This window comes from Struthio camelus, chromosome 2, assembly GCF_040807025.1.
Source record: "Struthio camelus isolate bStrCam1 chromosome 2, bStrCam1.hap1, whole genome shotgun sequence".
Taxonomy (NCBI): domain Eukaryota; kingdom Metazoa; phylum Chordata; class Aves; order Struthioniformes; family Struthionidae; genus Struthio; species Struthio camelus.
In genome coordinates this window covers 54,884,096-54,911,761 of record NC_090943.1, presented here as the reverse complement: position 1 = coordinate 54,911,761, position 27,666 = coordinate 54,884,096, and the positions used below count along the sequence as shown (strand labels likewise).

The 27,666-nt window shown below is 39.8% G+C and overlaps 1 protein-coding gene across 11 annotated transcripts in view; it reads left to right on the top strand.

Annotated features, from left to right (window-relative positions):
* Nucleotides 1-27,666, top strand: part of PDE1C (phosphodiesterase 1C) — a 411,928-nt gene that overhangs the window by 284,518 nt on the left and 99,744 nt on the right. For all 11 annotated transcript variants that reach the window (XR_011139751.1, XM_068935844.1, XM_068935837.1 and 8 more), the window contains 7 exons: nt 3,971-4,084; nt 4,944-5,126; nt 8,024-8,090; nt 14,187-14,303; nt 15,676-15,816; nt 25,490-25,590; nt 27,313-27,441. Coding sequence is in view for 10 of the 11 variants with exons in the window: in XM_068935837.1 (XP_068791938.1) it covers nt 3,971-4,084; nt 4,944-5,126; nt 8,024-8,090; nt 14,187-14,303; nt 15,676-15,816; nt 25,490-25,590; nt 27,313-27,441 (852 nt within the window). In the remaining variant the exon portion in view is untranslated. The remainder of the gene's footprint in view (nt 1-3,970; nt 4,085-4,943; nt 5,127-8,023; nt 8,091-14,186; nt 14,304-15,675; nt 15,817-25,489; nt 25,591-27,312; nt 27,442-27,666) is intronic.

Sequence of the window (27,666 nt, the reverse complement as noted above, 5' to 3'; positions counted from 1 at the left end):
CCAGGGCTGGTGTTTTCTTTTGCACAGTGAGGGGATTATTCCAAGGTCTAAAGTGTGAAATAACTGTTTCTAGAACAAAGGTTCTCAGACTTTTTCCTTAATACGTGGTGTACGTTCACAGAGAATTTGTGGACTAGAGGAACAGCTTCCCTTGGAAATGGTGTTAAGGAAAATGTTTGCTGTCTGTTAATATAATTCAACAACTAGATTTAGAGCTAATATTGTGTGACCCACCAGTTCTTTATAAGTGTCTGCTGACGACTGTAATTTGAGAAACTCTGGTCTACAGCCTGGCCCATTTGAGGCATGTTCCCATGGTCTTATGACAGCTTAATAGTAGCAAGGGTTAACACCTGCCTTCTGGTCTGGGACCTCCTTATTCACAGTGAGCGGCAGCTTCTCCTACAGCTAGCTTCATGGGCTTCAGTGGAACTAGGTCAAGTAGATCTGTGCAGATTTTTAGTTATGTTGTTGAAATAAAAAAAAAATCAAATGAAAATGAAGGTTTGAATCAATAAATAAACTTTTTAAAACAGAACACTACAAAACAATTTTTGGTTGAAAAAAAGATGTTTTGTTCAAACAGATTAGAATAGCTCATTTTTAGACAGCTGTAGTAACAGCAAAATAAAAAATGAACTGGATTCTTAAAACTGATTATGGTGATAATCTATCTTTTACTCAGTATTCTGACAGACTGAGCACTGTCCTATGAAATGGTACAAGTAACTGAACTGTACTCACTTTCTGTAATGACTAGGCTATTTGGTATAAGAGAAGAAGTCAGATGTTGCCATTGCTGTTTTCATTGCTTTAATACAAGTTCCTAAAATCGAGGCGTGTTAAAAGAGATTGTTGTAATGTTTTTAGTTCAGTCAAAATGATGTGGTGAATTTGATTGAATTTGTGAATGACTTCAGCCACCTTGAACTGCGTTTTTCTGCTAATTTGCCTGGATGCCCTTCAGTGGGACAGCCTAGCCTTAACTTTATGATTGCATTTAGGACTATTTCAACCAGATAGAACTACGTGGAGTGCATTTAAGACAATCATTGGACTCTTATTTAGTAAAGGTAACTGGCAGCAGCTGCTGTGAGTCAATGAATCAGAAATAGTTACAGATAATGGATGGTAAGAGGAAGACAATGTCGGTTTTTTTCACATGAGAGCAGCTGATCGTGTGGCAAGGTTTTATTATAACAACTGTACTTCTGTTTTCCAAATGACTGATGCATGTGGTACTCTGCATGATCTTCTTCGATGATGAACTTTGATGCCATAAAGCAACAGTTACTCACTGTGCTATTATTGAATATGAATTTTGAGTGACTTGTAGATTAGATCTGTTAGGCACTTACCTCAGTGAAAGGAAAGCCAGGAAAAGGCAAATAATAATAATAATGTGCCTCCTGCAAGATTAATTCCTCTGGCTTGTGTACAGACGTGTTTCTGGTAGCTGGTTAAAGGGTCACATCTGAGGATTCCCCACACACAGAATGAAGGAAGGAGAAGGCCCATGAGCCATTGCTTACTATCTGGGCACAAAGGTTCGGTTTCTGTCTTTTACTTCTCTTAGGCATTGGCAAGTAGAGCTGGGAATGGGTGAGGAGAGGACAGCGGTTTGGCTCTTGCGGGGAGGCAGATTAACCTCCCACATGTGCTGCTTGATGCTGGACTTGACCTGGAAAAGTTGAGGAGCGCCTTTCCTAGGTCTCTTTGTAAAACAGAATGAGTTGTTGCTCGCAGCTGATGGTGCAGTTGCACAAAAGGGGGGAGTGTGGGAGCACCAAGGCTCCTCAGGGTGTCTTTAGTATTTTTCCTCTTTCACGGGGTTCTCAGTACTCCATGGTTTCCCTGAGCTGGGTTTCAGCATTGGAGAAGAAGCTACTAGCATGTTTGAATGCTCTCCACTGGGTTATTAAGATGAGATGTGTTGTGTTTAGTGTCTTTGTACGTCACTGACCTTTCTGTCTCCTTTCCCACATGAAGAATGACGTAGTGAACAGTACTTTTGTTTTCAAGACAACCAACAAGCAGATGAGTTAAAACACCCAGAAATGGAGAGTCCAGCTGTTGTTCAAAGTTCTTTGTAAATCTATATATGTAGCTGTGTGTCAGTGGTGCTACTGTCAGTAGGAGTGGAGTTTATATGAGCTAGCCAGAGGAGCAGCCAATATTTTTTTAATGTTTTTTGTTATCCACAGTCTGTGTTTATGTGGGGAGGAAAAAAAAACCCACTCAGCTGGAAAGAACTGTTGGTACAGTTGTAAACTCACTGCTTCTCAGCTCTGCCATGAAACACAGGCTCAGTGGAGATTTGTTTTCTCCTGAAGGCACTGATGCCACGGGGACATTGTGTTAGTGAGGGAATTAGAGGTATTCACTTGATTTTAAGAACTTGATTTAGATGTCTGGTTTAGGAGGTTGAGCTCCCTATGTAGTTAATATGTAGAGAGAAAGGAGACAATTTAGGTTACCTGTATCGGGCTCTTGCTCTGAATTGTCTTATGGAAAAGGATAGCTTGGACCATAGACTATAGAAAGAGCTGAGGAAGACTAGTCTCCTAAGTAGGCGCTAGGTTTTAGATGATGTGAATACATCTCTACGTTTCTGTACCGCACACAGGACAAACTAACAACTTATGAGCTCTACTGCATCGTTAAATGCGTATTTGAATGCTGTTGCTAATCCTTTTAAAGGAATGATTATTTTCTTGTAATGTTAAGCATGTATCTTCTTAGATTTTTTTATAATATTGAGGACATCTACACAATTTTCATTTTAAAAAAGCTATTTTCCCCCTGTTAGTAATGTAGTAAAACAACTTCTATGAGTTCTATTTAATATAAATGGGAGAGTCTAAGAGAATCATAGTATTTCCTAACTTCAGTATTTTTGCAAGAGTATTTCCAAATATACTCTTGTATACATTTACATATGTGTACATGGATCAACATAAATCATCATAAGGCCAACAGTATACATTAGGCAGGGCTGCATGAGGCAGAGCGTTGGCAGCAGGCTGGGGGAGGTGATCCTTCCCCTCTGCTCAGCCCTGGTGAGGCCACATCTGGAGTGCTGGGTCCAGTGCTGGGCTCCCCAGTACAAGAGAGACATGGACTTACTGGAGCAAGTCCAGCAGAGGACCACAGAGATGATTAAGGGCCTGGAGCATCTCTCACACAAGGAGAGGCTGAGAGAGCTGGGACTGTTCAGCCTAGATAAGGGAAGGCTCAGAGGGATCTTAATCAATGTATGTAAATATGTGAAGGGAGGATGTAAGGAAGATGGAGCCAGACTCTTCTCAGTGGTGCCCAGCGACAGGACAAGAGGCAATGGGCCTAAAGTGAAACACAGGAAATCCCACTTAAACACAAGTAGACACTACTTCACTGTGATTGCAGTTGACCACTGAAACAGATTGCCCAGAGAGGCTGTGGAGTCTCCATCTATGGAGACATTCAAAACCTGACTGGGCGGTCCTGGGCAACCTGCTCTAACTGACCCTGCTTGAGCAGGCGGTTAGGACCTGAAGATCTCCAGAGGTCTCTTCCAGCCCCAGCTATTCTGGGATTCTGTGATAAATGACTGACATTTGCCAAAAGGTACTACTGAAGAAGTTATTTCCTTTCTCATGGCTGGAATGAAATGGCCCCCTCTTAACTCTTACGTTAAACTCCAGTTTGTCTTTATTTTAACTTATTTCAATATGAGTAGGTGACATTCATATCTCACTTATTTGAGCTTAAATATAATATGTTGTTTTGTCTGAGATCATTGAGACTGATGTTTGGAAAACAGTACTTGTTGGTTCCTTGTATGTGGATTAAAGACCTTTGTAGACATCCAGAAGTTTTCACTTGCTGATCGTCTATGCTAGGTCTCATGCTGGATTCAGTTTTGAAGTGATGGTCACTCTTAAACCTGTTTCCTCTTGGTGCTAATCAGATTCTTATTTTTCTTTTCTAGATTGCGATCCTTGGTAAAGCAGTTAGAGAGAGGGGAGGCTTCGGTTGTAGACCTAAAGAAGAATTTAGAATATGCCGCCACTGTTCTTGAGTCAGTATACATTGATGAAACTAGGTAAGTTAACAATAGATATCAGCACCTGCTTGTATCTAGTACTAGCGTCGTAATAAAGTAATGCACATGTCAGCTGGTAAAGTTGTTTTAGCTAAGATATATTACTCAGAAAAATATGTTTATAATCATTAAAATGTTGTAGTCTGTGTAGAGCAGATTTTCAGTCCTTGACCTAAAAGCTTCTTTAAGTTTCTTGAGGGGAAATAAAAATCTAAAGCAATCATAAATTTAGTGTATATTCTTGTGGAGAAAAGACTTCGTAACAATTGGGCCCTACTTTTCCTGCAAATTTCCAAATTCCTATCCCTCTATTCCTTTTGAACGGTCTAAATCTTTTCACTTGCATCAGTTCTTAGAGATTCAGAAAATTTTTTCCTCCTGATGGAGATGAACTGGTAAGACATGGCAGAGGAGTTCTCCCCTCTGTTATGTGCCATTTTGCCAACACTGAATGCACTTGCAGAGTCACCTCAAATGACTTTCTCACTGAAATGTGAAATGAGAGGACTTTGTGATACTAATTGGGAAGTTTGACTTCAATGAGTTCTGAAGGGCAGAAAAGTCATGAATATCGACGAGCTGAAAAGGAGAAATCAGTGGATGGTTATGTAGTTGTGTTGCAGAAGGCTAACACTTCTCGTTTGTCGACCTGGTAGTGAGTTTCACAGTCTGTCATTCAACTGTACATGAGAGTAAACAATCTGCTGAAGGCTTGTAAAAATGTTCCGTTAGGGCTTACGAACAGAAGACTTTTAACTGCTTTAATTAGACTATATTGCGGGTTTGTTTCTTGTTAATGATGTTGCAGTGCTCTCCTAGGGAATCCTCTATTTACCCATCTTTTTCCTTCCCCTTCTAGGCGTTTACTGGACACAGAAGATGAGCTCAGTGACATCCAGTCAGACTCTGTGCCCTCTGAGGTCCGGGACTGGTTGGCTTCTACCTTCACGCGGCAAATGGGGATGATGCTCAAAAGGACTGAGGAAAAGCCTCGATTCAGGAGTATTGTTCATGCAGTACAAGCTGGGATATTTGTAGAAAGGTAAAGAAGCATGTAATTGCTTTGTTCTGGTAGCTATCCAAGTACTGCAGATTGTACCTGCAGTATTGGATGAAGAATACTTTAATATATGCTTCTAAAAGATATTTCTATACAGAGGTGAATAACTCCTGTAAACCTGGGACTAGATAACAGAACACAACCTGAAGCAGCACATACTGATCTGTTCTTAGCATAATACAAATGTAGTAGCACCGCTGAAATAATTTTGACAGGTCACATGCCCCTCTGCATAGCCCTATGTCAGTAATGAAAGTTTGTAATACAGCGAGCGCAGACCTGGCTCTCTCTGGTCTCTGTTTACCTCTGTTGTCTAGTATTTCTCATGAAGGATTGATAAGAAAAATAAGAAAATCTGATATCATATTATTGCCTCCTCGAATTATATAGTACGCTTATGAACCTAGACTGATCTGAAAGGTTTGGAACTCAGAGGATTTCAAAAAGTCCTTTAAGCCCTCTCAGCCTTCTCAGTCATGGTTTGCATCAGAACTTAGTTCTAAAACTAATTTAACTTTCTGAATCCTTTAAAACATTTAGTTATTTGAATTTGGATTCATTTTCCAGTCTTACCTTTTCTTATTGAGTAACCTCTCTTCCCTGACGCCCTCCTTTCTTCCTGGAAAGAAGGCTCACATGCGTGAAATAGTCAATAGACTTTAGACAATGCATAATCCAGCATGTCCTGTATCTCTGCAGTGAAACTCAGTTCACAAATGGAAGTGTTGAACAGGAATTTCAGAGCACTGTAGAGCTCTTTTCACTGAGCTCCTGCTGCAGTTTGCAGAGAGCCTTGCTCTGTGTAGTTACTCTCAAAAGCAAGCATTCACCGCGGTCAGAGTAGGTTAGCAATGCTGTTTATCAGAATCTCACTGATAGCCTACTAGCCTTCTGTATTGAAGGGTATATCAGACACTGGACCACAGGCCACCCAGAAACTTGGCGGATTCTTCCTATGTATTTATAGCTGATTTTTAATCTTCTTACCTGAAAACTCAGGAAGTTATTGTATGTGTGTTAAGAGTGGCAGCAAATTTTGATAATACCAACAGGGAAGTGTCTGCTGTCATTTCTCCTTCGAACATGTCTTTCCCAAATTTGACAAGCTGTTTGTGAATTAATCCTCAGTCTTGCTGCATTTTTGAGAACAGCAATGTAATGAATTTAGGTACTTTTTTCTTTCTTGTTAAGAGTGACTTTTAATCAGTTTTTTTATTGTCTGAAATTGTTCTGCAATCAGACTCTAATGGAAACTGGAGCTTATATATTGTTACCGGTGACAAGTCAGTAGACTGTATCAGTCCCTGGCTTCATGCTTCATGTTTTGTAGGTAAATAACTGACTTATGTGGTTGGACCTAAATAAAAATGTGTATTTGTGGAAAAAGATTCCGACGTTTTCAAATTGGTTTTATCACAACATGTTCAAACTGGTTTTTTTAAGTTTGTAATTAATATTTTTGAACAGATCTTTCAAAATTTTATTGAAAGTACTATCAGCTCTTGAAATGGTTGGATTATCGAAGCCTGCCACCTCCTGTGGGATACAGATGTGAAGGGGAATAATTGAGTTGGACCCTTGTAGGGCTGTTGAGGAGTGTCAATTGTGTGTAGCCCTTCAATCTCTTGGAAAGAAAGACCTTGGAAGGAGCAAAGGTGCAGTGGTCTCAGGGTCACCTGCTGGTCTCAGTGAGGCCTGAGAGGAGGTAGTATGGCTACTGTCTCAGGGCTCTGGACCTTGCTCTGAAATAGTCCCCACCCTTTTCTTGGCAGGCAGATCAGATTTTAAACAGGGAGTTGAGTATATTCTTTCCATCCTGGTGGACACTTATGCAGAGGAGGGACTTGCTCAACAAGGACATGAGTGAACTGCAGAGAACCAGCTGAAGGAAGCTATTTTCTAGCTGATCTGAATGAGTGTGGCCCAAAGGAGGAAATGTTCAGAAATGATACGGCTCCAGAGGAGAGTAGTAGTTCCCCTGAGCTAGGGGAGAGGGACTGAATTGTCACTTCAAGTGAAAGCTATTGCGCTCCTGAGAGGAGTAAATGAGGGAGGAGGAGGTAAAAAATTCTTTATGGTTGAAGTTAATGAAACTCTGCAAAGAGGGCTGATTTGTTTTCAGGTCAGAGTGCAGAACAAGGAAAAAGGAAAGTGAAGGGAAAGTTCCCGCAGCATCATCTCAGATGGGAAAAGACAGCTTTCCACCATCTCCTTTTAGTCCTAGGTTGTTCAAGTGTAAAAAAGGATGAGTTGTGGAAAGGCAGTTTGACTGTGTCAGTGTTCCTGCATTTATCCAAGCCTATTAAACACAGAGTAGCCTGCAACCATATTTAAAATCTAGTACATACTTCAGTGCTTTGTTTAATATGGTTGCAGATGTTGGTTATTGCCTTATTCACACACAAACACACCCAAAAGATTTTAGGCCAGTCTTAAAAAGTGCACACAAAAGTAACAGCTGTACCAAACGAGAGTGGATTCTGATTGCAGACAATAAATGTTTTCTGAACTGCATTTAGAATTAGCTTGCATGCTGGACCAGCAAGGACAAAGGGAACTGAAAGAGCAGTCTGGTCATCTGCAATGGAAAATGGGGAACATCTTGTTTATTTGAGTATAGCCTTTTTCCCTTGAAGATCTGATACTGGCATATACTCCCTGAAGTCTTGCCAAGTGACCAAGTTATGAGATAGTGGGGAGTGTGTGGCCTATCAAGTTAGGCTATAGACTAAGAATGATATAGAGGAATTATGTGCCATTTAGGAAGGAAAAATGAACTACAGTCAGGGTTTGCTTGGATAAATAAGGTCTCTTGAAAAAGTCTGTTGCCTTTTGATTTTTTTTTTTGTTTAATTTTATTTACTGTTTTATCTTGGTAGAATGTACAGACGGACATCAAATATGGTCGGCTTGAGCTACCCACCAGCTGTAATTGGAGTGCTAAAGGTAATTCCAAAAAAGAGTTGTGGGATTTTTTTGTGCAAAACATTAGAATAACACTGCCATAGTTGACTGGAGGGAGGAGGTCTTTGTCCTCGCTCTCTCCTTCCCTCTGAAGCTGAGTATAGGTCACATATGTTAATGCTTTACTGACCTAAGGGAAAATCCTTTCAGTTAAGGAAAAAATAGAGTTCAAGGCTCTGGCCATTTTCAAGTGTGAAGGTCACAGCTTGTGCTAGGTTACAATGCTTAAACTGAGGACTTAGTAACATGCTGAAATCAGTAGCAGCCTCACCCAGGGAGGAAAGAAAACATGGATGGAGAGAGCTGGAGAAGGAATGCCATCAGCTGCTGTGAGAGAAGGGAATTTCTTGCATTGCTCAGCCTTAGCTCTTTAAGATGACCATCAATTTAGGAATAATGACTGTTTTCCGAGTTATGTGATTTCAGAAGAAGACTGAAAGATCAGAAGTGGTCTGAAAAAATTAAGATTCAATTCATAAGACAACTGTAAGGTTCTTGACTTAGGCAGGAATTATCAAGACCCATATACAGGTTAGAAACCAACTATATGCATAGCAGCTTTGCAGAAGCAGGTATGGGAATCAAGCAGATTACAAGTTGCGTGGGGTTCAAGTATGCCATGAAATGGTGAAAAAAGGTGACGCTGTGGGTGTATGTGCAGGAACATTAAGTGTAAAGCTCATGAAGCGATCTTTCTGCTCCGCTCTGCCCTGGAAAGGCCTACAATTAGGGTACTGAATCCTTTTGTTTTTGCATAGTACAACTCATCACAAGATGTGGAGCATTTGGAGAAGGTTCACTGAGTGCAGCAAGAGTTATCAAACAGGACCTTCAAGGAAAGAGTGACAGAAATTGGGCTATTCAGTTTAGAGAAAAAAAGATTGAAAGGAAAGGTAGTAACAAATTTCCATTATTTAAAAGATTACTATAAGGATTGAAATAATGTGTTCTTCATGTCCTTGGTGGATAGGACAAGACATAATGGGTTTTAATTGCAACAACAACAAAAAATTGGGAAGGAAAAGGATAGTTAAACAGTGGAATTAATGAGCTACAGTAGTTGTAGCACCATGGAACCCTGTAAAAACAGATTAGATGAATGTCTATTGGGAATGATGGAGGTGCAGTTGGCGCTGTACAGAGGGAGATAATCGACTAACTTAAATTTCACGGTCCCTTCCAGTTCAGTTTGAATAGCCCCCATATCATACTGGAGGCATGTAACATCTGTGTTTATTGTTCAAGATACTGAAGGAGATAAACTAGTAATTAATGAAAATCACTCAGAAAAACAGTTCCTAATTTCCAAGTTGATAAAAGGTTCTCTGTAAGTTTCTTCTGCACTAGAATAAATGATCTAACTTAAAAGGCTGAAATTCCTCTATGCAGAATTGATATATTCTATCTGCACCTTTTTCCTACTCTAGGTTAACAGGTATTAGCTTCCTTCCTGCAAATGGGATCTAAAGTTTTCTTTTGGAACTACATCCCATAGCTGGATTATGGGGGAAAATATCCATAATGATACCTCATCTCCAGAGATCTTCAGAGCTAAAAAGACAGACCAAGACCTGTCAGCTACTTTCAGCTGACATAAACCTCCTAGAATCCCTTTACCTATTGTATATCTTTAAGTGATTGAAGGACATAAACAGAACTGATTAAGTCAGTCAAGACACATCAATAACAAGAAAGGCATTGACTAATTTTGCTCTGGGTGAAATAACGCCTGCTTAGCTGCTGTCTACTCTAGGATGTATTTTTTCAAAACTATTTTGAGAATGTCTCTGCCTGGATGGCCTCGGGATGGGTAATGGAACTGGTTGAAATGGGAATAACTTGTTTGGAAAAATATCTTCTACCGTTAAAATAATGCTTCAGTCCCCTCTCCTTAATGCTTGCTTTAATCTACCAGAGCCAAGTTTGTTTGTTTAAAAAAAAAAAAAAAAAAACCCTCCCCAAATAAAATTACAGCTACCTGACTGCTTGGTGACCTCTGTAAAACATGCTGATGTTTTAAGCACGTGGAAGGGTGTAGGAGTACGCCACACATGTTTCTTCAGCTGTTCTAGTTTGCCATAATCAACATTCCCCTCAGTCATGGCAATAAGGACAAGGGTTGGGACATCATGGATTCAAAACTAGTTTATTTTTGAATGATATAGTTTCCTTTTTGCTACCGTGGCCAACAGGATGTCTGCACTGAGTAGCCGAAAGCTGTGGAATTAGCTTAGCAAAATGAGATTACATGGTTTTAATAAAGCATTGAAATACTGCAGCTCCTGCAAAGAGTGCAGATGTAGTGGTAGCAGTGTAAGTCCTAGGCAAATTGTCTCCCTCACTTTTTCAGTGAATGAGAAGTTAGGCAAATCTGATTGCATAGGATCTGGCTTTTAGCTATACATCACATACTGATTTTTCTACTGCAATAGCCCGGTGTCTTTCTACGTGACATTGGTGCGATGACATAAGACCTATAGTCACAACAGGGGCAATCAAACTTGTTTCCCGTTTGGGGAATGGCTATACATACCATTATTACAGACCTGTCTGAATAAGTGTGTTCATTTACCCAGCAAGTTGTGCTGATCTGCTTGTTCAGCAGTGTAGCACTGGCGATTGAACTTCACTAACTGATGAAATGTTTGCCTGCTCTAGAAGTGATTTTTTTCAGCCTCTTTTGATTCCCGTGCCTACCTGCTAATATTCAGGTAATGAATACAGAAACTGTCATTTGCAGTGTTTGTAGTATAGACATATGCTTGACTGTGGCTACAAAAATGTCAGTCCTGCTAGTAATGTTGAGTAGCATTTATCTTTGAATCTGATTGTTGACTTATACAACAAATCAAGTCTCCAAGGTTAAAGACAGATGGAAATACAGGAAATAGAGCATTTAGGAAGAACTGGTGTTTCACTTTATCCCTAGGTTCCCCCAAGTAAAGGCTAAGCAATGGCCCAGAAATAAATGCATGGTACATAGAAAGAGTAACCCCTGGGTTTATATTCAGTTACAGCACAGTGAGTATATGTGGCGTTAGCGCAGCTTATGACACTTCAGCTGAGCCTGTAGGACCAATGTCCTAGAAGCAGATCTAGCACAGAGAATTTCCCATGCCTCAATACTCTTAGGGAGAAGAAGCAGCATCTTTCCCCCCCCCCCATCACAAGACATCTGTGAAGTTCTGCTTCCTTTTAGATCTCTCCCCAGTACAAGGGGCACTTCTGTGTTAATTTTTTTTTAAAGGTCATATAATCCACTCATTTTCAAAGTTTAACTGGTATTATTGCAAACTTCTAAGCTATCTATGACAGTTCCATGTTTCTGTTAAGAGGATTTTTCCCCACTAGTTAATTAGGATAAAATACTGTTGTCATTATTGACACCAGCAAAACTCCTGCTTTGACTTGATGAGAGCAAGGATCTCTCCCTCAGTAAAATCTAAATGGCTCTGTTGTGAAATTAGCATCTCTGTGGTTAACCCTTACTTGGTGCAAAAGGATCATTTTTATGTACTATTTGCGACCACATTTACCTGGAAAATTTTATCTGCTGCAAAAGCACATCATGAACTTCAAAAAAATATGTAAAGGAACACAAAAGTTTTATTTTTAAAAGATAAGACTGCCTTACAGTGGATTCAATGGCAGCATAGTTGAGACGTTATTTTTATTGTCATAGGAATCAAAAAAAATTGTTTTATGCATGCAAGTTTTAAATTTGTTTGCTTATTTGACTAAGATAAGTGATTACAAAACAAAAATAAACACTCTAAAAACAAAGCACCCTTTAAGCAAAGAAAGTAGTTGCTTTGGATACTAGTTTTTTTGCCCATTTTCCAAGTTGGTTGAAGGACTTTAAAACCTCTTTTGCTGATGGAAATTTTTCCTCTCCTGTTTATTTTCTTTCTCCAACTCCTACTGGAAATGTTGAAAAGCTGCAATTTATGATTGCTCTTCTGTGACTTGGGCCACAAATCATCTCCAAAGAAGCTTAATGCTGCCTTCAATGTGTGGGCTTTGCATAGTTTGTAAAATCAACTGCTCTGCAAGCAGATGATTTACTGGTATAGGTGGAAAACACTTGATGAAAGTAGAGCTGAATCCTCAGCATCCTTGATGTTCCCTGACTTTGATTGAGACAGAAATTAATCTCTCCTTGGACTGTACTTTCTCAAGAGGAATACTCAGCTCAGGGTAACCACTACTTATGGTTGCAGCAACATTGTTAGGGTCAGCCCACACTGGAGAGGGCCGGTACAAAAATACATTGCTCTTGTTCACCACGTAAGTCCTGTAACTATGCTGATTTATGGATGACTGACTGCAAGGTAGTTAAAGGTCACGGTCCTTTGCATTTGACCTTAAGTCAGGTTTTCACCTAGAACAGCGTAGTCCTAGTTCCACAACTGTGATGACACACAATGAAGGTGGATTGGCCTTTAAGAGGTTGGTAGAGAAATGTAATTTAGTATTTTTAGTATTGCTAAAAAGAATGGTATTTTTTTGGATGAACGCTAACTTCTTAATGATCCTCTACCTAACATGATGTCTAGCCAACCCCTATTTCTTGCACGGAGAGGCAAAACCAGCTGTACATATGTGTATATGAAATACAGTCTTTTTTTTTTCTTGGAGAAAGTGCCTTGAGGAAATGGGAGCCAACCTGCAACAGAGATTGAAAGTGGAGAGAAACTTCAATTTCTAGATGTCAATCTTTAACAAGCAGCTTAAGTAGAGTCTTTCAGATATGCACAAATATGTTCCTGCTGAAGCACATCAAAACTCTCCGCAGGCGAGCAAGATTAAGAGCTGGCCCTGTGCCAGACACAGCTGTTGATCTGTATATTATCCTTCTAGCTGTAACTCCTCATGCACCTTTACTCTTTGCTGCTAGGAGGAGGAGTGAAAGGTTGGTGGGATTTCAGGAACGTCCTATTTGAGATCAAGGAACTAGATACCTTATCTTGCTAGATAAAGAGGGCAGCCCGTTCCCACAGCCTTCCCTAAGAGCCAAGATTGAACTCAACCTTCTGCAAGTAGGTTTATACCTTATAGTTTAGCTATATGAGCTGAGGGTTGCACTTCTCCTCCCCCATCTGTTGACTGACCACCCTCAGCACTATTATATCATTTACAGCTGAGTGAAACTCTCCCAACTGGATTTAGATATTTACTCTTATTTTATAAAGATTTTTTTTCATATCAATGTTAACACCTAATGTAACATTATTGTGATTTTTCCTGTGCTCTGTAGTTTTCTGAAAGCCTCAGGGAACTCACTCACCTTTTAGAAAATATAAAGAAAATCAGGTGCATGCTATCTTTGGTCAATTGTAGCTGCAATAAGCACAATTTAGAATTAATACTAAAACCAGAAGGTACTAGGTTACTCTTTGGGTATAGCAAGACAGTCCTAGTTATTTATTGTTTTGGTTGACTGAGTATCAAGTGGTGAAATACGACCAAAGGTGTCCATATTTTTTACTGCAAAAGAGACTATTATCTTATTCCATTTTTAGTGCGAGTGAAGCATTGGAGTGCTTTTTTCAACAATATGAAGTTGGAAGAACTCTTTAGAGACAGCAAAATTAAGAGGCTTTAATATCATTAAAAAATGCATCTTCATTATTCCAGTTTCCTTCAATATGAATATTGTTTTCCTAGACATAGCACATGAGTAAAGGGGCAGAGAAAGATAAGTTCAGCCACTATGGAGCCACCCCAGAGTTTCAAGTACTAAATCAAACCATGATTCTTACCGTTTTGGATTTAGCCTCGATTGATTAAATTCGGTTATGGTGAATTGCTGTAGTTAGAATAAACAAACAGATAAAATAGAAGTGTTCTGAATGGAAGCTTCTTAAACTCGAGTCATATAATACTGAAGAGTAAAATATGCTCTGCATTGGTTAAGAGGAATTGAGTAAGTTAAAATAGAGTTATATACTTACATCCCCTCTCATTGTCCATCAAATGATGCTCCTCTGTTTGTAAAAGATTTAAATTGACAGAAATTGCAGTATGATTATAAAAAGGATGACCATATTAACCCTCTGTTCTCCCTGCCTTTTGCAGAATGTAGACAAATGGTCCTTTGATGTATTTGCACTAAATGATGCCAGTGGGGATCATGCACTGAAATTCATTTTCTATGAACTTCTCACACGCTACGATCTGATCAACCGTTTCAAGGTCAGTAGTTACAAAATGCGTCTCTTCCTTCACCTCAGATTTTATTGAACTTCAGTCTCGTTTTGCTTTATTCGTTTCAGAATGTAGTTTTAACTGTATTTGAGGCCTTTATGGTTATGATATTTTCCCCTAAAGTGTTAAAATGATCTTTTTTGCAGTAAGCAGGACTAAATTTTATTTAATTGCAGTGGGACACCATGAAGTAGGATAGGCTCCAAACAGGCTTCCGCATGAGGTCCATGGGAAATACTACACTTGATCTTGTGGGAATGATGGTGTCATTCTCTGGAGATTCATAAGAATCTCAAACGTGTGCAAAAAAATGAGAGTGTAGCTTGACACAGAAGTTTCCAGATCCAAATGCTTTGTATCTTTTATTCCAGCTTTGGATAGGCTTAAATATGGGTCACGAACACATTGCTCTCAGAAGATCGTTTTCATTGTTCCCACCCAAATACTTCATTATCCCTTCCTCCACTGGTGCTTTTCCTCTTTGAGGTTCCCCACTCATTTTGGCTGGAAAGGGTGTGCAGATATCTCCGATGCCTGTACATATTCAGAAGCTGCCCGTATGTGATGAGAAACATCCGGAGATGATAGCTGGTCAGAACTGCACCCTCCCATGAAACATCCAAGAGTAAAACAGTGCCACTCTAGCTATAGAAGTATGAGAATTTATGGTATTTGCAGTTTAAGTAGATGAAATAAGCATTGGCGAACACATGTTGCCAGTTGCATATATATATATGCAGCTGACACCACCTACATAGCCTCCTCCCTAGAAATCCTCTAAATTTCTTTTTCTCCAGTGTGCACAGTGGAGAAAACACATGGCAAGCCCATACTATGTGTGCAGGCTGGATTTGGCAGTGAAAAGCCAGAGGTCTGATAAACGATACTCCTCTTAACAGAGTATCTCAGACTTGCTATGCGGTATGTTTCATTGAAAAATCTGGGATGTGAGTAGTAAAGTAGTGATATATATACCAGCGGGTTGTGAGGGGAACAGACAGACACTTGTGACCTAGGCAGAATAATTCTCCAGGGACAATCAATCAAGTGCTGTCTGTTACTTTTCATACTGCATGCGTCTTCCAGTCTACATTTAGTAGTGTACTGACTTGTGCGTGTTTATGCGTGGGAGTGATTCATCCATAACATAATTATGGATGGAAAGGCAGTTTGAGGAAGTAAACTTGTAAACTTGATTCACTCTGTCTCTTGAGGGTCTGTTTAAGGTGTTTTAGTATGTTATTTGTTTGAAATACAAACTGCTCTTTAGGTTCTCCAATATTTGGACGGTGTCTCCCTCTCAAAATGCTAGCAATTAAAGATAATTATTTCATTTTAAACTTTGTACTGCTTTTCTTAGATCCCCATTTCTGCCCTGGTCTCCTTTGTGGAAGCTCTGGAGGTTGGGTACAGCAAACACAAAAATCCTTATCACAACCTAATGCATGCTGCAGATGTGACACAGACGGTCCATTACCTCCTATTTAAGACAGGCGTAGCGGTAAGTACAGGAGTTGGCATCCTGAATGCATAATGGGATTACAGCAGTTTTTGCTCACTGAGGAGATTATGATTATCCACAGTAGCACCCATTTGCACTGTTGACAAACTTCATTTGATATGGCTGTTCTAATGAAAATTATTTAGAAATAGAAGATGGGTGAAGATACTGATAACTTTTTAACAGTGATGTGAGACAGCATGAATGAGCCAGAAGGTAAGGAGTTAACCATGAGAAATCCAAGCTTGATTCTCCACTCTGCCACAACTCTCCTGGGTGATTCTGGCAATCATTTTTGTTGGGGTTCATTTAACCTAACGTGATCCACCTAGAAGCAAAATGTCTAAGCTTTCTTCTTACTTAGTGGAGCAAGGCAGTACCTCCAGAGGGCAATTCATTCCACTTATCTGAGGATGACATGAACCATCTGGAGATGCTGATCTCCATCCTCTGTCTACAGCAAAGCCAACTGAGCTGGCTTACATAGAGCACCTGCAGACAGCTGAAGTCTGGGGAATGATTGTTCCGTTTATTTACTTTGTACCTCTGTTTTCCACCCCTGAAGCAGAAATAGTATCTCAAGGTTCTTATAAGTGTGATGTAACCCAAAAGACGTAGCTTTCTCATAAACTCGCTGACAGGAACGGATAGAGTGCTTAAACAAAAAGACACAGGGCCTTTCCATAGCGACTGTGGAGACAAATAGTAGAAATGCATTTGAAGAAGGATTAGACAAAATAAAGGGAGATAGATTCTGCAGTGCTTGTTAAACATTGCAGTTTGGATTCAGCTGGTGGCTCAGAAGGTTTCTGACCCACTCAATGGGGAGAGTAAATTATACTCAATACTCATTGTGTACAGGGCGTATTTCTCGTTCTCTCCCATCTTTTTACTCCTGTCTACTGTCAAAGACGGCAAAGTGAACTAAATGATCCAGTATGAACTTAATCTGATCCAGCATGGTAGTTCATTTCCACCTATCATCCACTTTTGTTGCAAGGAAAATAATCTGTCCTTGACCCTTGCATTGGCAGAAACAGAGAGGCAAAGATGCCGGTAAAAGAGATGTGAATATATTCAACGTTTTGCAATGTTATCTGTTGTTACACCATGGTCATTCACTGGTTGCTGTATTCGTGACTGGTACTGCAACTCTCTTGTATTAGGGTTTATTTTACTGAAATACCTTCACTTACAACTTTTCAAAAGCAGCCAATGTAAGCACCTGTAGTTGGGCCCTGCAGGGACTCTTTGCAATGCAGTGCACAGTTTTGAACCCAGATCAACAAAAGTTCAGGCTTTTACCACAGCTCATACCTTACTAAATACTCACCAACTGTGTCAAGCTCTGTTGCTGAGAGCTGATCAAGAAAATGATGAGGGAAACTCCTGGTTGCATGTAACTGTCCAAAGAATTTCCAGTATTGTTTCCTGTGGCGTTAGTATCTTAGGTGTGCTGTAGGACATTGCCATTACAGTTTGCAGCCATCAGCACTCTTAGTAATACTGATGTCTCTGACTTGACTTTGTTGACTCCTTTTTTTCCACAAATCAATGAAAAACCTAAATAAACGCTGCAGGGTAGTCTTTGCTGTGTGATGGAGCCTAGGACAGAAAAGCGTAAGCTAACAAAGTGTAGTGCAACTCTTGATAAGTCTGTTAGGCCAATTTCAAAAACTGTATCTTTGCTTAAGCTCAGGAATGACGTTTTGTTTGCATGGGCTGCCTTTCTGCAACCCCCTATCGTCACAGTAGTATTACTCTCAATTCTGAAGCTAAACTGAATGCTCTTCGCTCAGGAGTAACATGTTCTAGTGCCTCCTGTGAACATGTCCTGTCTCCTGAGTTGAATGTAGATTGCACCCATTACTGGTAATATTTATATTGGAAAGGAATCAGACTGTATAGGTCTCCAAAAACCTGGTCCAGACTGCCTGATTCTGACCTAAGTTCTGTCAGCTACTCCTGATTTTGTCTGAAGTAAATTAGGATTTAGCTCAAATTTACAACTAATATGGACGCGTAATCTAAACTCCATGTGAGATCCCAAATTGGTCACTGCTGCTTTTCTAGGAATTGGTTAACAAAAATGCACTGAAGACTGTAGTCATTAAGAATATTAAACTATTGAGTAATGTGAATTGTATTATAATGGGGGGCAAACTACACCCTTTCTTCTTCTCAAACAGTTTAAGAAGGACCTTTTTTATTCGGGGCCTTTCTGCCCTGAGAAGTGACTGCATAAAAGCAGCTCAGCATGTTCAGCAATGCTCCTGTCTGTGTATGTTCAGAATTGCCTTTTTCCACTTTGCTACTTCTTGACCTGTTAACATTTTAGCTGCAACTCAGTTATGAAAGAATGAGTGCTATTTTATTCTAGCTCATGTTGCCTGAGTGCTGAATTGGTTTTTTTTTTTTTTTTTTTTATTCTGTCCCTCCTGGAGCTTGGCTTCTCTTGTTAACAAAGAGAGAACTTGAAGGACATTGATTACATGAGTGAGCGATAGCATAGTTTGGGATTTTTTCTCTCCAAGAGGGAGAGAGATGATGTGGCAGGTAGAAAAAGCATCATTTTTGCATATGTGCATAGCAAACTTGCTATGGAGTCACTAAAGTGCATCAATGCTGTCAGTTTAGTGTGTTCCTTGGTTTGCTGCAGATCCTGGGCTCTAGTGGCCCGTGCCAGATAAATGCCAGTTTGCTCCATGGCTCCAAGCAGGAGCAAAACAGATAGTGGTGTTGATTAGAAGCGAAGGTGTTGTTACTATGATATGCCTCTCTACTTGCTATGGGGTTACAGATGTTAAAGCCAGATGAGCTCAGGATTTCACAGTGTTATTTTTTTCTGCGTAGACAGTTTTCTCAGCAAAGCTGCCATTTCATGATTGATTCCTGCCATGCAGGTGAAGCTTTTTTGCCCATCTGGTGAACTAGAGGTGTGTTGATGCTTCCGTGCACGTCAGCAAAGAAAACTCCTATTTAAGCGCTCTCATATCTCTTCCTCTCTCAAAAGTATGTTTTAAAGCAGCCAGTGGGAGATACTGTTTATGGATTTTCGTCACCCCCAAAATAGTCTTAGTTGAAGCATTGTTGCCTCACACTCTCAGTCACCTTATTTTTAAGAGTGCTTTTGTGCCCCTTTAGGGCAGGGTGTGAACTTGAGCTATGCATGAAAAAGGGCGTGGTAATTTTCTGTTATCTTGATGATTTCTTCATATTTTGGTACGTCTATCTTATAATACACAGTTTATTTGTATGGATGTGTTTAACTTGCCAATAAATTGTTCAGTGCCCAGTTCTAACTGCTTTAAACGTTATTCTGCTGAGAACTAAGTGCCTGCAAGGCTATTGACTTGCATTTGAAAACAGCATTATACTAAAGCTGTAAGGTATGCCCTTAGGGTAAAAGGCAAGGGAAAGAAACAGGAACAGTCCCTCAGCAAAACAATTATGATAATAATAATGATTTCCTTTCCCTCTTTCCTTTTTCACATCACTGGACTTCTCATTACCTACTCATTGTTTTCAGGCAAAAAATTAAAATGATCAGAACATCTATGATCAAAATATTAATAAACAAGCAACTTAAATTCTTGGCTGTCTACATGCTGGTTGGCTATATTTCAGTATCAATCCTATATTTCATTCAGTCTAGGACAAGGCATTCATTCTCTAGCTTGACACTTACTGATGTATAGTGCTGTCAAATCTCAGAAGGTTTACTTAACTTTCTGTATGCTTACTCCATTAAACGGCCTTGGACATAAGCTCACGTTGTTGAATTAAAAGGGTGTTTTATCTGAGTGTGAAGAAAGGCTTTGGAGGAAAAAAATGAAGGAGGCTTTTTCTTATAACTTCTCTGCTTTCTCTTTGTCCCCGAATGATAAATTTTTAGGAAATAATAGCCAAGTAAGTATTATAGGCCAGTTTTTTACTGTGGAACCAGTGTCTATGAGCTGCCACTGACCTACCTAAGGAAATGATGATGGGAGCAGGATTTGACTGAAAAACAACCATTTATACAAAAGATTTCAGTGGGGAGGGGAGGAGAATAATGTGCCTGCCTATATCAGCTTCATATAGCTGATATATCATACAGGTATAATCCTTCCTTTTTCATCAGCTTGCATTATTTCTTGTTTTCTCGGGTACAGATTTAGGTTTTGTGTTTCAAAGACTTGGATATTTTTTATTGAGTCAAGTTATTTAGAAATCACTCAGCAGAATTATCATTTGAGTGAAATAACATTGCTTCGCCAATTACTCCTTCCTGAATACAAGACTGAGCTTGAATCATTGGGAATAGAGGAGAAGGAGATATTGCAGAAATACCAGAGGGATCTCTGGCTTTAGAATCCCATTGTTAATGCTGGAAGTGAAAGCCGAGTTTGCCTGCCTTTTCACCATATGGCAATAATAATATTTATAAAGCATATGTATTCAGTGCAATACTTGTGCACTGTTTCAGAGCGATATGTAGACATTTAAAGAAAGTGCAGCCTCTCTCTTCTTTGAGAATGAAAAATATATTTTCTTAAAGGTAAAGGGGATTAAATTATTTTAGTTGACTTGCTTTTCCTCTGCTTTTATGCGCAGTGATGCTCTAATATAAAGAGTTTAGCTCAGGCTAAAAGACCATTCTGAAGGTATGTCATGTTAAAACATTAAACATGACATGGCCTTTGAACATTATTGTCAGTGTTTAATATGACCTAGTAACGTCTCAGTGGAAACACCTATTGCAAACAGTTTCTGTGGACTATTTAGCTGAGGCTGCTATACAACATACGGGTTCCACTATACTATAGGTATTGTGTAGACAGTAAAGACAATTTCAGAAACAAGTATTCAAGCTTTTAAGTGCTAAAAGTTGACCAGAGCAAGAGTAACAGCTGTATCTCAGACTCCAATCTGACTGAGAAGCAAAACCAAGATAGAGATAAGTATCTGTCTTCAATTCTTTCTGTAATGTGTTTCAGTCTTATCTCAACCTGGCAACAACTGCAGAAACCCGTTGTCCTTTAGAGTATGTCTTCTGAGATTTTCTCTTTCTCTCATGAATTTACCTCTGTCCTTTCAATTATCTACATCTGTGCTTCTTTCAAAGTCACCTGCTGTTGGGGTGCTTGATGTTTGAAGTGACAAATACAAAAGGAATAGCCAGTGGTAAAATACTTTCTTTTGTAGGGTCTCTGGAATATTTTTCCTCTCTATTTCAGGGGAAATAATATTCTAGAATATGGGCAGAGGCCAGAGAATAAGTATGTTCCAGGTTTGCATTGATAAAGGGAAACGAGGATTTCTGTGCATGTGAACGTATGTACATGCTGGCACTGAAATCTGAGTCATTCGCCTGAGCTGAGCCCTTTGCTTTTGCGTTTCTGTTGTCACAATAAGCTACGCATAGAGTAAGCGTCCCATTCAGACCATTATGTGGAGTTGCACTCCAGAGGACAGAGAGAAGTGTCTACTGTTTCCCAGGAACAATCCTAAACAGTAATTGCTCCCACAGCCAACTTACATGTGGCATTTGGTTTGGGATCTACTGTAGCACAATAGAAAAGCACTCTTTTGCTAAAAGGAGCAAGGGGCTCGCTGTACGGTGTGCCAACAGTGGCATTTAAGCTTTGCTTCCCTTGCTAAAATGCTTTTTTTTACTCCTCCTCCCCCTAGCTTTTCTCAGTTCTTTCCCCTTCTCTGCAGGGTGCTGCCCATCTCAACGTGCATAGATTAATGTTGCTTGAAAATGAGCCCTGGAGGTCATCTGGCCCAACCTCCCGCTCACTACAGGGCTGACTTCAAATATGCGTAGTATATTCATATCTGGTAAAGAAAGGCAGGGAACAACATTTTCCTGCTACCAGAATTTGTTCAAATCAGTGTCTTATCCTTTACTGTAGGGTGCACTGCTGTTCAGTTCATCACTTTCACAATATCACTTTCAGTTCATCACTTTCACTGCTGTTCAGTTCATCACTTTCACAATATGCAAGGAATCTGGACATGCTGGAAAGCAAGACTTTGGTTTCAGAAAGCATGTTGAGGCCTTTGCTTAGTTGTTCCCTCAGCCAGATGATGTGTGTCATTAGGTTTGGGATCTAATGTAGCACAGTAGAGCATTTTGCTTAATTCTGGTTGAATTCCTTACTGGGATGGAGCCAGAGACTTCTAAAAAAAATCATAAAAGAAAATAGGACCCCCAACTTTTAAATTGTTAATTAATTACCTGAAATGTGAAAAACTACTTTCTTCTTCGATTTTAAATGTTCTACCTTGTGGTCATTTCCTCTAATGTCAAGGGGAGAAGAAACAGAATCATGTGATTTATCCTCTTTCTAGCTTTTGCATGCCTCTCTCATGTTGACAGTTATTTACAAGCTCTCTCAACAGTTTTGTGGCAGTCGTCTTTTTCTTCTATTTTCCTTTCAAAAAATCTTACTTCCCTCTAACCATATTCAATGCCCTCAAGTTTGTTATCTTTCCTTTTTTTTTTTTTCCTTAGGATGATTCCTGGGAATTAATTTGAAATATGTAGCCATCTAAAATATAATATTTGGCTTTCTCTCAGAAAAGTAACACAGAAGGAGAATTTGGAATTCTTTCTGATGTTTTTCTTTTGGAGGATTAGCCCAAAATGTAGTGACACTTTCCAAGGCTGACATGCTTTTGCTCACTGAATTCTTCTTTCCCATATTTAACTCTGTTGTTCAGCTGTGATTATTATTTTCTTTGGTATTATTTTCTAATTAATCTTGATAATTATTAGGAATTACCTTATGATCTCTTTTTGAACCCACACAATGAGGTGCAAACTGAAAAGCTTAGATGTTCTTTCTCTGGTACTGTCAAGAATTACAAGAGAATTTTTTTATGCAGCAAACCTATAAAACTGCAGAAGTGCAGGATTTCTGTCACATCTGTTTATACCAAGGCAGGGAGAGAGTACCTCCTCTCCCCTAGCCTTTTGTGATTAATAAGCAGAGCTTCATGAGCCTGTGGTCTCTGAAAGTTGTAACCACTTTGGAACAAAAGACAGTAAACTGTGGGGAAAGAAATAGGCTAATTACTGCTGTCTTTGCTTTGTAGTATTTTCCTGGAAATGCATTCAATTCATTTGGTTAGAGTTGGGAAATCTAGTCCTTCCTTTTCCTTTTTCTTTCTATATGCGTTGATCCTTTTGTTCACATGCCAATGACTTGCCTTAGTAGCTAGTTCTTCATATTTGTTATATGTTTTTGAAGGACAACCATGCCTTATTACCCCTTTTTGTTCTCAGCTTGGAAGCCAATACTTGCTATTTCATGTCATTCCTCCCAGTCCCCCCCATCATCTCTGAAGAGTTTGTTCTGGATTGTTTTTGTCAACCCTTTAGAAACAAAAATCATTCACATTTCCTTGCTCTCTCCCTCTGCGATAGTGTCCTGCTGCTTTCTCAATTGTTCCTAATGGCTTTGTTCTTTAAAATTAGCTCTCTGTTCTGCAAGATGAACTCCATCACAGACTAGCGAAAGGTGATGTCACCACTTTGATGGAGATTGCATCCGTTCTCTGCAGGCTGTTTGCCGTCTTGTTTATTTTTTCTTGCAAGGTTGTAGCTGAAAAAGGGACTGAAAGGTTCCAAGCATTTACCAGCTATTTTTCCTCCTATTACTCACAAGCCTATTTTAACTCTGTTATTTAAACTGATCATTCACAGTTCACAACAGTAATCCCAGTCTGTACTCTGTGATCTTTCTCAAATACTGTAGCGCTACTTAAGTCCTTTCCTCACGTGTGTTCTGCCCTCTTTCAATACCTACGTTACCCTGATCTTGTTCAACAAAGAATGCTTGATGGGGTGTCCAAATGTCCAGGCGGTGTCCTAAGAGATGACATGGGAGACCTGAAGCCCAGAGCTTGCTGCCTCAGTGCCGTTTTAGGCTTTGGTCATAATGTCCTGTTGGCCATGGGATTTACCAGCTGATGCCCAGAAGGACGATTGCGGTTGCATTAGACTTGCTGGCTATGTGTCTTGTAGTAGTTCTGCATGTCTAAGTAATGTCAATTTGCTCTGCCTGTCCCTGGATGCTGGGCCTGATTTTTTTTTTTTCTCTCCTTTACACTGTCTCCATTTGACAAATGGTAGAACGTGGCTGAGGAATTCAAGTCCAGATGTGCTGTATGTAGCTGATGCATGTTTTTTCCCCCTTATAGTTGCCAGAAGGTTGTTGCGTGAATGTTGAAATCATGTTCTTCATCAGCTGTAAAACATTCCCTGTTTGCAAGCCACACCTGGAAATAGAAACTTGTCTGCCACAAGTGCTCTCTGTTCCTGCCCTGGACAAATTCTGTAAAAGTGAGGAAATAGTTTAGTCTCTGTATCTGCTCATTTCTTGATCTCTTGCCAAGAGCTACCTTGTTGGTAATCAATGGCGTTGAGAAAAATATCTGTGGCGAGTATCTTCAAACTGAAATCTTTAATGCTGAGATTTTTAATGCTGAGGTTTGCTTCCTTCTCAAGCTGCACAACCTTTGAGTTTTGGGGCTACCTCAGCAGAAGGGGCATCGAGGCGATAAACAAGCACTGTGATTGCTGTGATTTGCAGAAATTACTGTGGAAGGGAGGAAGAGAACTGGATAGGTTGCTGTGTGCAAAGCCGCACAAGTACTGCTGGTTCCCCTGCAGGTGGTTAAAAGACCAGTGGTGTCCCTAAGCTACAGTAAACACCTAGGCTGGATATATGAAACTATGCTGTCTTTACTGGGTTTTGAATTAAAAGGCAGTTCATACATGAAGGTCTGTGAAAATGCTTGCAGGTGGACAGTGTGCTGTTACCCAAAATGTGTGGCATCCACTGCAATAAAGGTTGCCTCCAAAATGTAGGAGCATTATGTAAAAGTATTTACAGTATCTACAGAATCTAGAGCCTTTGTCTCTGATGCACTTAACCTTAACAGCACTCCTAGCATGTTACCAGTGGAAAAACAGGCATAAATTGATTGATTGACTCAGAGAAAAATCATTAAAAGCATCTGAGTCATTTAGAAGTCTAAGTCAAAAGTGACTTAAGCATTGAAAAATGAGACTTTGGATAGGCAATTAGGAAAAAAAAAAAAAGACCTCAGGGCTTTCTCAAATGTTTCTATAAATTATAAATAAATAACAAGATGTACATCTTGTGAGGCTGTTCCCTATTCTCCTCATGATTCAGTGACTCACAAAGACTCTTCTAGTTACTGGAAATTAGTGAAATTCTTCTGTGTTTGAGGCTGCGCTATCCAAGTGAACAGAGCTGAAAATATGTATTCTTGGTGGTATGTAATACCTACATAGGTATCATCAAGTTCTGCTTGAAGAACCTTGATTTTCTTGAGGTTTCCTTCTGTCTCTCTTCCTCCCACTTTGCTGTCTAAGAAGGGCAAATGTTACCCCTCACTCTTTCTCAAGCCTTATTAGCTCCTGAAACCATTTTACTGAAGTTCAATTTATTTAGATGAAGCTTCAGCAAAAACACTGGTTCAGCTTTCATGTATCAGCAAGAGAAGTTTGCTTTGGAACAGCTGGCAGGCTGCAGGGAAAAGGCAATGATGTGCAGTGTTGACTGTCAGCAGGGGATAGCTTGCCTTAAAAGACAAAAGCCTTAATGCCTGGGAAAATGACAGCTTATCTGATTGCTCTGTAATCTCTTTTCAGCACTGGCTGACAGAGCTGGAGATCTTTGCTATGATCTTTGCCGCTGCCATCCACGACTATGAGCACACTGGAACCACCAACAACTTTCACATCCAGACACGGTGAGGTTGTTGTAAATCACTAAGAAGGGATGGGAAATCATGGAGGGGAAATGGAGGGGAAAAACCTGTGGAGAACAGCAGCACCGCTGTAGAGAAGTGCAGGAGCTTTTGCTTGCAAGTGTCACAGGAGGAGAGTTCACTTGCTTATCCTGCTTTTAGTTTTCTCTTGCTTAGCCATTTACAATGGAATGCAGGCATTCTAACTTCCTGAGCACTGTTTTGTATTAATAACCAGGAAAAGAGAGAGACTCAAAACATGTAATTCACCAAAGACAAATTGCTAATGATTATAATAATGACGGTGTAGTTTTGGAGAAGACACTCTGGTTCAAGAGTATTTCTCCTGGTTGAATTTTAAGAATCAAACATTTACCTGCATAAATCACCTGATTCCTCAATATCTCTGTGCAGTAGTGAATACCAACACTGCACACACAAACCGTTTTGCTTCTTGAACTACCACACCTACCGCAAGGGAATATGGTTACAATTAGCTGCGCAGTGATAAGTTATCATGCTCATATCACAGTCAATTTTTAAAGCTTTGGAAATTGCTGGAGAGTAGTTAATTAGTCACAGACTAGACTGGATTGGCATTATTTTGGAACGAAGAGAAAGACGAAGAGGATGGCGGTGTTCGAGTGTATACAAAGACTGTGAAGTGTCTTGTTCCAGTGATAACTGGGCACGAAATGCCTGTGTGTTATTTTGACAACGTGAATCTGTTTGATGCCAACCAATAACAAAACATCTAGATGTCCCCAAAAGACGATGGACAGACTAGGGCGTTTTGAAGATGCATTTTGTCTTACGCTAAATTAGATGTCTAAAATACGTTAGCTGAATCATGCTGTGTATCACTGCTATCTAAAGGCTGATAAGGATAAATCACATATATGCTCAGGAAGGCTTGGGAACAGTGACAGGCATTTCTGTCTCTGTTCTAGGGCTAGGCACGCTCGTAATTCTTACAGCTTCGTGCATGCAAGAATTAGGGATCTAATTTCATTCCTGTAACATTAGAGGGTGTAAAATGTCAGGGGAGAAAAAGATACACTGCTCTCTGGGAAGCAGAGCTGAAGAAGAACTGTAATAGGCTGCACTCACCCAGCGTTGCCGTTAACTTCTAGCAAGCACTTCATCTTCAGACCAGTTCAGCCATTCAGCCCTCTCGGATCCATGCCCGGGAGCTAAAAATGAGGTGTGAAGTACCTTTGGTCTTACTCTGTCCCACTGGCAGTTGACCTCCTGGATAGCATAGCCTAATGAACAGATGACAGGAGGCAGTTCAGTTATCTTGTTTATAGCTGGTTTGCTGTTCTGGAAACAGTATTGGGACACATCTTGCCATTGCTTACTCGGACACAGTCAGGCTTCAGTATGAGAATAATATATGCAAGAGCTGGAAAAGAAACTCATGATTCAACCTCAAATCTATATGTCTCTCAGAGTCAGAAAGCTCTCAGTGTCTTTTTTTTTGAAGTAGGTAACAAAGAGACTAGGTGAATCTCAGCTGATGAGGTAGATTTCATGGTGAATTTTGATCTTAAGTTTTCTTTTACTGAATAGCAACAGTGAACAAAGTATTACAAGTGCTTATAAAATGCTAGTATCTGTGCTGTAGGAACTAATCTTTGTAGCTGGTGGAAGGAAAATTTCTGAATGTGAGACTGTAGGCAGGGAAGAAACATAACATTTCCTGTGTTTCCTTTTAAATGCTAGGTCAGATTCAGCCATTCTGTATAATGACCGGTCTGTGCTTGAAAATCACCATGTTAGTGCAGCGTATCGTCTTTTGCAAGATGATGAAGAGATGAATATTTTATCCAACCTTTCAAAGGATGACTGGAGGTAAAAACAAACATGGTGGCTGCTAAGGAACCTTGTGGCATCACCATAGATTGCTGTTGCCTTGTTTGAATGGTAATATGCATTACTGTATATTGCACGTTAGTATTCTTATTGCTAAGACAGGACTTTAAAAAGTATTTCTCTTGCTTATTTCTGCCTTTCATTTTTCATCTCTTGCAGTCATGAGACTAAACTCAGGGACTGTGAATTATAATATACAGTTGG